The sequence below is a fragment of the Heterodontus francisci genome, chromosome 17 (assembly GCF_036365525.1).
Source record: "Heterodontus francisci isolate sHetFra1 chromosome 17, sHetFra1.hap1, whole genome shotgun sequence".
Lineage (NCBI taxonomy): Eukaryota > Metazoa > Chordata > Chondrichthyes > Heterodontiformes > Heterodontidae > Heterodontus > Heterodontus francisci.
The window spans coordinates 38269873-38281981 of record NC_090387.1 but is presented as its reverse complement, the minus strand read 5'-3'; the positions used below and the strand labels follow the sequence as shown (position 1 = coordinate 38281981).

Sequence of the window (12109 nt, the reverse complement as noted above, 5' to 3'; positions counted from 1 at the left end):
ACCGTGTCCGACCCATTCCCCGCACCTCTACCCTCACCCCTTCCCCTCCCTCCCAGAACCGTGACAGGGTTCCCCTTGTCCTCACTTTTCATCCCACCAGCCTCCATATCCAAAGGATCATCCTCCGCCATTTTCGCCACCTCCAGCGTGATGCCACTACCAGTCGCATCTTCCCCTCCCTTCCCCTGTCAGCATTCCGAAGGGATCGTTCCCTCCGCGACACCCTGGTCCACTCCTCCATTACCCCCACCACCTCGTCCCCGACCCAGGGCACCTTCCCTTGCAATCGCAGGAGGTGTAATACCTGCCCATTTACCTCCTCTCTCCTCACTATCCCAGGCCCCAAACACTCCTTTCAGGTGAAGCAGCGATTTACTTGTACTTCTTTCAATGTAGTATACTGTATTCGCTGCTCACAGTGTGGTCTCCTCTACATTGGGGAGACCAAGCGCAGACTGGGTGACCGCTTTGCGGAACATCTCCGCTCAGCCCGCAAGCAGGACCCTGAGCTTCCGGTTGCTTGCCATTTCAACACTCCCCCCTGCTCACATCTCTGTCCTGGGATTGCTGCAGTGTTCCAGTGAACATCAACGCAAGCTCGAGGAACAGCATCTCATCTACCGAATAGGCACACTACAGCCTGCCGGACTGAACATTGAGTTCAATAATTTCAGAGCATGACAGCCCCCCACTTTACTTTCATTTTTAGTTATTTTTTCTTCCTTTTTTTTTTACATTCCTTTTTACATTTTTTACAATCTTTTTTTGCATTTATTTCATTTCATCTTAGTTTGTTCAGTTTACTTACCCACTGTTTTTTTCAGGTTGTTTTTCTTCAGGTTTGCACTTGCTGCTGTTCAATATTCAGTATATTCACACCTAATCTGTACTAATGCTTTGTCTTTCAACACACCATTAACATATTGTTTGCCTTTGCTCCGTGACCTTTTGGTCAACTATGTGGCCTGGTCCAATCTGCACCTTCTCCTTTGTTATCTCTTGCCCAACCCCCACCTCACTTGTTTATAATCTGTGACTTTTCTAATATTTGTCAGTTCCGAAGAAGGGTCACTGACCCGAAACGTTAACTCTGCTTCTCTTTCCACAGATGCTGCCAGACCTGCTGAGTGATTCCAGCATTTCTTGTTTTTGTTTCATTGATCTTTGGTCATTAATTTTTAGACCAGTTATAATTTATTTTTAGAAGTAACTTTCTTAGTCTTTTTACTTAACACTATGAAGCCTCATCATTCACACGTAGTATTTGTTTGTATTTTGGCTCCTAATGTGCTATGAGGTTTTAAACTTAAATCTGTCTTTATTACTACCAAATTGCATTTTTTATGCTTCCTTATACTGTGTTTCAAAAGGAACAAAAATTTAAAATGATACCCCAAAATCTAGTTAATATTCTGATGGTACGTCATATCCTATTATCACATCATATAATCCTGCCTTCTTAAAAATGAAGAAGGAATTTTCCTCTACACAAGATCAGGGGGCAGGTTGTTCAACCTTGCCCGTCTAAGAGCGAAGTCCAAAGTACGGAAAGTCCTCATCAGAGAACTCCTCTTTGCTGACGATGCTGCTTTAACATCTCACACTGAAGAATGCCTGCAGAGTCTCATCGACAGGTTTGCGTCTGCCTGCAATGAATTTGGCCTAACCATCAGCCTCAAGAAAACGAACATCATGGGGCAGGACGTCAGAAATGCTCCATCCATCAATATTGGCGACCACGCTCTGGAAGTGGTTCAAGAGTTCACCTACCTAGGCTCAACTATCACCAGTAACCTGTCTCTAGATGCAGAAATCAACAAGCGCATGGGTAAGGCTTCCACTGCTATGTCCAGACTGGCCAAGAGAGTGTGGGAAAATGGCGCACTGACACGGAACACAAAAGTCCGAGTGTATCAGGCCTGTGTCCTCAGTACCTTGCTCTACGGCAGCGAGGCCTGGACAACGTATGCCAGCCAAGAGCGACGTCTCAATTCATTCCATCTTCGCTGCCTTCGGAGAATACTTGGCATCAGGTGGCAGGACTATATCTCCAACACAGAAGTCCTTGAAGCGGCCAACACCCCCAGCTTATACACACTACTGAGTCAGCGGCGCTTGAGATGGCTTGGCCATGTGAGCCGCATGGAAGATGGCAGGATCCCCAAAGACACATTGTACAGCGAGCTCGCCACTGGTATCAGACCCACCGGCCGTCCATGTCTCCGTTATAAAGACGTCTGCAAACGTGACATGAAATCGTGTGACATTGATCACAAGTCGTGGGAGTCAGTTGCCAGCATTCGCCAGAGCTGGCGGGCAGCCATAAAGACAGGGCTAAATTGTGGCGAGTCGAAGAGACTTAGTAGTTGGCAGGAAAAAAGACAGAGGCGCAAGGGGAGAGCCAACTGTGCAACAGCCCCAACAAACAAATTTCTCTGCAGCACCTGTGGAAGAGCCTGTCACTCCAGAATTGGCCTTTATAGCCACTCCAGGCGCTGCTTCACAAACCACTGACCACCTCCAGGCGCGTATCCATTGTCTCTCGAGATAAGGAGGCCCAAAAGAAAGAAAGAAAAAATGTTTCATGAGAAAGAAAATCTGGAAAGTAAAAATGTGTGCTGGGTCAGTAGAATGTAAAGCAAAAGGCCATGATTTATGAAAAATGTTTGACTTACGACATGAACTCATAACTCACAGTATTTCTGCTGCTCTTAAGTTAGAATATTCAGTAGTGCAATACTTTTTCACAGCTCACTGGTACATTACATGCAAGTTGAATTTCTTTTAAAATGCATTAAATTGATTTTCACACCATAATAGCATACATGGTCACGATCCCTGGTGTGAGGAGAGAATTGAAATGGCATGTTTCCGCATAATTGAAAAAGTAAAAACGTTAACCAAGTAGCAGATTTCTTTTCAATCTGTCTATATCTATATAACGCATTGCTATAGTCACCTTCTGACAAATAATTAACTGTTTTAATATTAATGTCAATAAGAAGTTGCAAACTAATTATATATGATCAACAAGAGAGCCCCAAATATTGATTTGATACTTATTCATATATCAGTAACATATAGTCTAATAAGTTGCTTTATTACCTTTTGTATTTTTTCTTATTTTGGGATAACAAAGTTCTGTGCCAGGGAGGAGACAGAACACAATAATTGTGAAGGTTCCTGGCCATGAAGATAGCCACACTGAAGATGTCGAAAGTGGATCTGAAACAAGTGACACCGTTTCAAATAGTGGTCAGTCAGGTGGTCAGAACTTGGCACCAAATGTTACACTCATCACATTGAACTCTGAAGGTAGGCATGTTAACGTCTGAACTTTCAAAGTAAAATCACTGTGGAAAATAACAGTCTGTATAAATAGTTTGGAACTTTGCTTATAAATTTGCTATTATATTAGCAGAAGTGCTTTGTTTCCCATTGTCATGAGTTGTTAAGATTTTGTTATAAAGATTTAATAGTGCATGTGGAAAATACAAAAGAACTGGACAATCTCCCCCATGGCATTGCACACAATAAGTCACAGAATAGGGTTACTTTTTAAAATATAAGCAGAAAATGCTAGAAATACTCAGCAGGTCTGGTAGCATCTGTGGAGAGAGAAACAGTTAACATTTCAGGTCTCTGGCCTTTTATCAGTCAGTTTCTAACCTGTCTGGTCTTCATGTTGCTGATTCTGTTTCTTCTCTTTTGCATCCTTCTTTCCCCTTCCTCTTCCCCCCCCCCCCCCCCCCCACTTCCTCACCCCTTCCTCCCCCCATTCTCCCCCTCCACTCCCCCCGCCCCCATTCTCACCCCTTCCTCTCCCTTCCTTCCCTTTTCCATTTGGAAGTTGGTGTATCATATGATGAAGAAAGGAGCCACCATCAGTTGCAGGCTGCATTTGGGTGGGAGCTGGAGGAAAATGTAGCCCCACTACACCTTAATCTTTTTGCTCCCATGACATCCCCGATGTCTAATGTTACGGCCGAGGTTGAAGCAGTGCACTGTCTTTTCTAGTCTCACTTCTCTGCAGGTCACAACGTTTATTTTATAAACATTTACCCAATTACCGATTCAGTCAATCACATACTCTACTCTTTATCCCAGAACAAAATACACCAACCAGGTTTCTTTAATAAACAACAAAATTTTCAGTTTATTATAAAACAAGACTTAACCAGTAACTAAGCAAAGCATTAACACATAAATTGAAATATGAAAGTTCCATTTTAAATTCCCCCGCACGCACACACTGAAAAAGTACAGAAATTCTCTCTGCAGTGGTCTGTTACAAAAAACCCCCCCAAAAAATACTTTGGCCAAATACTTGCTAATTCTTGCATAAAGAAAAGAGAAGATATGGAAGGATGTCAGTCGTCCCTTTTGGTCTGGTATACGGTGACGGTTCACTGGGATCTTTTCTAAAGCAGTTCTTTTCAAGTGGAGTTGAGAATTAATTTGGCGGGTTTTTCCAGCTTCTCAGGAGAGATGCAGCACCAGGAATTTTAGCTGTCCCACACTGGATCTTTACAGGGTTTCTTCAAAGAGGTAGATAAAGAGGTGAGCTGGATGGTTTTTCCTTGGCAAGTGGATCTCCAACGATCTCCAAATGGCATGTTGGCCTTTATTGCAAGGGGATTAGAGTAGAGGAATAAAGAAGTCTTACTAAAACTGTACAGGGCTTTGGTGAGACCACACCTGGAATACTGTGTGCAGTTTTGGTCTCCACATTTATGAAAGGATATATTTGCACTGTGGTCAGTGCAGCGAAGATTTACTAAATTGGTCCCTGGGATGAGGGGGTTGCCCTATGATGAGAGGCTGAGTAAATTGGGCCTATATTCTCTGAAGTTTAGAAGAATGAGAGACAATCTAATTGAGACATACAAGATTCTGAAAAGGCTTGATGGGGTAGAGAGATTGTTCCCACTGGTCAGGGAATCTAGAACACAGAGAAATAGTCTTAAGATAAGGGGCCAATCATTCAGGACTGAGATGAGAAAAAATTGCTCCACTCAAAGGGTTGTAAATCTATGGAATTCTCTACCCCAGAGGGTTGTGGATGCTCCATCATTGAATATATTTAAGGCTGGGATAGATAGACTTTTGGTCTTGCAGGGAATGCAGGGATATGGGGATCGGGCAGGAAAATGGAATTGAAGCCCACGATCAGCCATGATCGTATCGAATGGTGGAGCAGGCTCGATGGGCCATACGGTCTATTTCTGCTCCTATTTCTTGTGTTCTTGTCTTCAGAACAGTTCACACCCCAACTGACCTGAAAACAATATCCAAATCCCAAACAGAAAGTCAATCTCCTGACCTCCATAAACCTTGACATGTTGCTTCTCTGTAAGTTTCTTCCCCCGGTCACCAAGGTTTCTGTTGTTTATTGAGCTTAAAGCACATGATTTCCAGCAAAAGTTGTTTTCAAACAACATCTCATATGACCTTTCAGTGAATGTGGTAAACAAAAAACACCTCTATGGAATCTTTTCAGTTTTATAACACAAGTCTTCAAAAAAACAAAATATTAAAAAATGGAAGCACTTTCCTAACACTTTACTTTCCACTGCTCATTCATTTTCCTACTGCCCACTTTGTTTCACCAGTGCCCCATTTCTTCCTATTAGAACAATGCAGTCAATCCTCAATCTTCCCTTCCCCTTGGCTGCACTGCTACTCAATCTTACCGTAACCCTGTATCCACTGTCCACCATTCTAATTTGCTACCCTAAGGATGAGTGCTGTGAGGCCAGAAGCTGCCTTATTCTTGACCTGTTTCTATCCTTTCCTAGCCCTACCATTCATCCTTCTTGTCTCTTACCCTGAAAGGCTTTGTTTGCTTTTGAAATTCGGTGTGCTTTTTAAAGAAATAAGTCAAGTTACAATGGAGGAGATAAAATGTCTTGGTTTCTGTCTTGCTGCCCAGTAGGTGTTAGAAATTCGAAACATCTACTCCTTAGTCCACGGACATGCCTTAGGATTACAGGATAAGGCCCATACACCTAAGGCACATTTTAGAAATCGACATCGACCTCCTTTGCTACCATGGAGAATAGGCATTGTATGTTCAAGGTTAAGTTCCAAATTGTGCTTAGCATAGCTTCTTTAACTACTTTTTATCTGTTACAAATTTGGAGGATGGCAAGCTTAAATTTCCCAAAAACGATCCTGTCTTTCACCATTGTTGGTCAGTATCTCTGCCATTATGGAAATTAAGTGGCCTTTCATCTCCTAGCTGTAAGGATCCTTTGTGAAATGTGTTTGGGCAATATCAACCCAGTTACTGGTAGGCAATGTCCTGCACAAAATATTTTCTGAGACATAATTGGTTAGATCAATCTGGAATACCACAGGATGGGGTGAAAGGTTATTGGGGTAGGTGGGAATGTGGAGTCGAGGTTACATTCAGATCAGCCGTGTTCTTATTGAATGGTGGCACTGGCTCGAGGGGCCTACTCCTGCTCCTAATTCGTATGTTCGTATGGATGGTGTTAGAAATGGAGAAAAGAGACATACAGAATACTCTTCTGAGTTTGGGGTTAAGGCATGTTTTGGGTGTTTCAGTCTGTTTCTGTGGTTGTGTTATGCTTTACATATAAACACTGGGTGACTGAATTGCCAATAGTTCCATTCTCCAGCACTAACATTCTCCATAGGAACAGGAGTAGGCCATTTCCCCACCACGAGCCTGTTCTGCCATTCCTTGGGATCTTGGCTAATCTGTGACCGAATTCCAAATACCCAGCTTTCCCCCATATCCCTTAATACTTAAGGTAAACAAAAATCTATCAATCTCCGATCTAAAATTAACAATTGTTCTAGCATCAATTGACAATTGCAGAAGAGTGTTCCAAACTTATACCACTTTTTGTATGTGGAGGTGTTTCCTAATCTCACTCCTGAAAGACCTGGCTCTAATTGTTAAACAAAGCCACCTGGTCCTAGACTGTACAACCAGCAGGAATAGGTTCTCTATCTACACTATCTAGTCACCTTTAATATCTTGAAAACTTCATTCAAATCACTCCTTAACTGTCCCAATTCCATAGAATACAACCATAGTTTGTGTAATGTTTCCTCGTAATTTAATCCTTGGAGTCCAGGTATTCTTCTGGTAAATATATGCTGCACTCCTTCCAAGGCCAATATATTCTTCCTCAGATGTGGTGCCCAGAACTGCTCACAGTAGTCGTGGTTTGGCCTAACCTGTGCTTTTTATAGCCGTAGCATAACTTCGACCCAATTGTATTTTAGTCTGCTGGATATAAAGGCCAGCATTCCATTAAACGTTTTGATTAATTTCTGTACTTGTTCATGACATGTTAATAATCTGGTCTTTCACTGTTTCTCGCTATTCACCATTTAGAAAGTACTCTATTCTATCCTTTTTAGGTCCAAAGTGGATGACCTCACATTTGCCTCCATTAAAATCCATTTGCCATAATTTTTCCCATTCACTGAATACATGAATATCTTTTTGTAATTTTATGTTTCCATCTACACTGCTTACAATGTAGCCTATCATTGTGTCATTGGCAAACTTGATTATGTGGCTTTTTACCCCATCATTTAAGTCATAAATAAATACAATGAGTAGTTTAGCCCTCAACACAGATCCTTGCAGGACACTACCAGTCACATCTTGACAATTAGAGTACCTCCCCAAATTTCCTACTCTTGTCTCCTGCCATTCTGCCATTTTCCTAACCAGGTCAATAATTTGTCTTCACTTCCCTGAGCATCATCCTTAGCGAACAGTCTCTTAGGAGGAACTTTATCAAATACCTTCTAGAGGTCCATATAAATAATATCTGTAGTCATTCCCCTGTCCACTACTTTAGTCACCTTTTCAAAAATTCATTCAGGTTCATCAGGCTGGCGCGCTCTGATCAGCTGAAAATTTTCAAGGTTCCATCACTCTATCCCTCTCTCACTTTAAATATTGGAATGACATGCACAATTTTCCAATCTAAAGGAACAATTCTGAAATCAAGACAACCGACAGATTATAGTTAGGGCATCAGAAATGTTTTCACTCAGGGATGCACAAGGCCAGAATTAGAGGAGTGCAGGTACCTTGGTGGGTTATGGGGCTGGAGGAGATTACAGAGTTAGGGAGGGGCAAGGCCATGGAGGATGGAGGGATTTGAAAACAAGGATGAGAATTTTAAAATCAAGATGTTGCTTGACCAGAAGTCAGTGTAGGTCAGTGAGTATAGGGGTAATGGAGAACAGGACTTGCTGCGAGCTAAGAGTACAAGCATGCTAAATAGCGGAAGCAGCATGCGATAGACCAAGCAAAGTGATCCCACAACTATTGGCTCGCATCAAAGCTCCGCAGTTCTGCCATGTCTAGTTGTGAATAGTAGTAGACAATTAAGCAATTAAAGGGATGAGGAGCCTCCACAAACATCCCCATCACATCAGTACAAAAAGGAAAGCTGAAACATTTGCAAGCATCTTCAGCCAGAAGTGCTGCGAGTATTATCCATCCCGGCCTCTTCCTGAGGTTCCCAGCATCACAGATGACAGTCTTCAGCCAATTCAGTTCACTCTGCATGATATCAAGAAACGGCTGTGGGCCCTGGCAACATACCAGCTGTAGTACTGAGGAGTTCTGCTCCAGAGCTAGCCGCGCCCTGAGCTAAGCTACAACACTTGCATCTACCTGACAATGTAGAAAATTGCCCAGGTATGTCCTGTCCACAAAAAGCAGGACAAATCCAATCTGGCCAATTGCTGCTTTATCAGTCTACTGTCAGTCATCAGCAAAGTGATGGAAGGAGTCATTGACAGTGCTATCAAGTGGCACTTACTCAGCAATAATGTGCTCACCGATGCTCAGTTTGTGTTCCGGCAGGGCCACTTGGCTCCAGACCTCATTACAGCCCTGATTCAAACATAGACAAAAGAGCTGAATTCCAGAGGTGAGGTGAGAGTGATGCTCTTGACATCAAGGCAGCATTTGACTGAGCGTGGCATCAAGGAGCCCGAGCAAAATTGAAGTCAATGGGAATCAGTGCATCTTGTATATAGTACTCATTGCTGCCACTGTGTGCCGACGATGGAGTGAGTGAATGTTTAAGGCGGTGGATGGGGTGCCGATCAAGTGGGCTGCTTTGTCCTGGATGGTGTTGAGCTGCTTGAGCATTATTGGAGCTGCAGTTATCCAAGTGAGCAGTGAATATTCCATCACACTCCTGACTTGTGCCATGTAGTTAGTGGACACGCTTTGGGGAGTCAGGAGGTGAGTTACTCTTTGCAGAATTCCTGGCCTCTAACCTGCTCTTTCTCCCTCCTTTCCTAAATAGCAGTGTTATATTTACTAACTTCCAATCCTCTGGGACCATTCTAGAATCTGAGAAATTTTGAAAAATAATAACCAATACATCCACTATCTCTGAAGCTATCTCTTTTAGAACCCGAGGATGTAGGCCATCAGGTTCTGGGGATTTGTTGGCTTTTAATCCCTTAAGTTTCTCAAATACTTTTTCTCTGCTGATATTAATTATCTTAAGTTCCTCACTCTTAATAGCCCCTTGGTTACCCTCTATTTCTAGTATGCAATTTGTGTTTTCCACTGTGAAGACAAACACAAAATATTTGTTCAACTTCTCTACCATTTTTCCCCTTTTTATCAACTATCTGATCACTCTTTGCTGGTTTCTAAAACATTCCCAATCCATAGGCTTACTACTTCTTTGCCACATTATAAGCCTGTTCCAATTTAATAGTATCCTTAACTTCCCTGGTAAGCCACGGATGGATCTTTCTTGCTGAGTTTTTGTTTTTTAACGGAATGTGTTTTTGTTGAACATTTTGAATTGTTTCTTTAAATGTTTCCCACTGTTGATTTACCACTATAGCTTTTAGTCTACTTACTCAGTCAACCTCAGCCAGCTCTCTTCTCATACCTATGTAATTGACTTTGTTTAAGTTCATAATTCTTGTTTGGGATTAGTTTATGTCGCTTTCAGACTTAATAGGTAATTCAATTGTATTATGATCACTTTTTCCCAAAGGATCTTTCTACTATGAGATTATTAATTAACCCTGCCTCATTGCACAATACTAGATCTATAATAGCTTTATACCTAGTTGGTTCCAAACATATTGTTTCAGGAAACTGTTGTGATAGCATTCTACATATTCTTCTTTCAGACTCCCTTTGCTAATTTGATCCAGTCCATATGCAGATTAAAGCTCCAGACAATTGTTACATTGCCTTTGTTACAAGCTCCAATTATTTCTTGCTTAATGCTCTGTACAATGGCTTAACTACTCCCACTAGTTTTTTCTGATGCTTTTCATTCTACCCATACTGATTCTACTTCCTGATCTTCTGAACCAAGATCCTTTCTCACTACTGTCCTTATGTCCTTTACTAACAGGGCTACTCCTCCTCCTTTTACATTCTGTCTGTCTTTTCAAAAATAAAAACAGAAAGTGCTGGAAATACTCAGCAGGTCAGGCAGCATCTATGGCGAGAGAAGCAGAGTTACGTTTCAGGTCTGTGACCTTTCATCAGAACTGGTAAAATTAGCTCTAATCTTTGCCAGTTCTGATGAACAGTCACAGACCTGAAATGTTAACTCTGCTTCTCTCTCCACAGATGCTGCCTGACCTGCTGAGTATTTCCAGCACTTTCTGTTTTTATTTCAGATATCCAGCATCTGCAGTATCTTGCTTTTATTTTCTTGTCTTTTCAAAATATTGTGTACCTTGCAATATTTATTTCCCAATCTTGGTCACCTTATAACCATGTCACTTTAATGGCAAGTGGACCTTTTACCTCTATTTATGCCGCTCGTTCACCTGTCTTATTGTAAATGCTTCGCACATTCACATAAAGAGCCTTTAATTTTTTTAACTACTATTCTTTGCATGAACCTTATTCACTGATGCACTATTACCATTAAACTCTCTGTCCCACTCTGCTTGTCTTTATCCAAATCGCTACACTGTTCTAATGCCTCGACTTATGTCTTTAGATTGCTAAATCTTCCTTCATCTGACCCCGTCCCCCTCTTTTAGTTTCAAGTCCAATCCCCAGTCCTGGTACCAGTGCCCCATAAATAGAAATCCCTTCTTCCCACATTATTCTTTGAGACACGTGTTTAGTTCTCATGTCTGCCTGACCCTATGCCAATTGGCATATGGCTCAGGTAACAATCCATATTACCCAATAGTTTTATTATTTTATTAAGCCCTGTCCTCCTGTAGACTCTATGGCCTTGTATTTACTGTCCCTTCCAGCCAAGTATTCACACTCATCGGCGGGAATTTTGCTGGCACGTTGTGGGTCCCGCCTGAGTGGGCACACGCAGGCAAATGGTGGGACTGTGGAGGGGATTTTACCAGCAGCGGCCAAGTTATAGGCCGCCACTGAGACCACTATCCTGCCTCTCTGTGGCTGGCAGCTCTGCAGCTTTGGCAGTGGCACTGATAGAAGTGGCTGTCCCTGAAGCTGCAGGGAGAAGGGCTGATCAGATTTTTTTTAACCTGCTGGGGCCAGACAGGCAGGCTACAGCGATTGGAGGTATGAACTCCACCAACCCCCCTCCCCCTGCCCGGGAAGCCACTGGGAGGCTGTTTTGGTGCATCTGATGGTGCTGCCACACAGTGGGGGGAGCCATTGTGATGCTGGTAAAATCCCAGCAATGTGTTAAAATATCCCTTAATAGTCCATTGAGATGAATTGGCTGCCTGCTTCTGGTCACGGGCGGCTGAGCTGCTGCTGTTTCCACCTTTGGAAATATCCTATGGTGGCGGAAAGACATCAGGCTTCCCTGCCGATGCCTTCCATCGTCATTTTACCACTCCTCTGACCTCCTAACCTGTCGTCAATTGGCTGGTAAAATCCTGTTTGTAAACGCTTTGTGCATATCAGTCCCAATTTTCAACATTGCTATCAATTCGATCAGAATCTTAATCGGAAGACAGTGCTCACAGCAAAAATTGCATCTTGCTTCTGCAATACTGATTAAAGTAAAAAAAAACTGCAGTGCATTCAGATAATTGAAATCATTTCATGATCCATCTTCCATTTCATTAAAGCTGTAATTTCAAAGATCGGCATAGAAATTCATCAATGTCCATTTTT

The 12109-nt window shown here is 42.4% G+C and overlaps 1 protein-coding gene across 19 annotated transcripts in view; it reads left to right on the top strand.

Moving 5' to 3' along the window:
• banp (BTG3 associated nuclear protein) overlaps positions 1 to 12109 on the top strand; it is a 376487-nt gene that overhangs the window by 95062 nt on the left and 269316 nt on the right. For all 19 annotated transcript variants that reach the window (XR_010976672.1, XR_010976674.1, XR_010976675.1 and 16 more), the window contains exon 7: positions 3140 to 3315. Coding sequence is in view for 8 of the 19 variants with exons in the window: in XM_068049289.1 (XP_067905390.1) it covers positions 3140 to 3315 (176 nt within the window). In the remaining 11 variants the exon portion in view is untranslated. The remainder of the gene's footprint in view (positions 1 to 3139; positions 3316 to 12109) is intronic.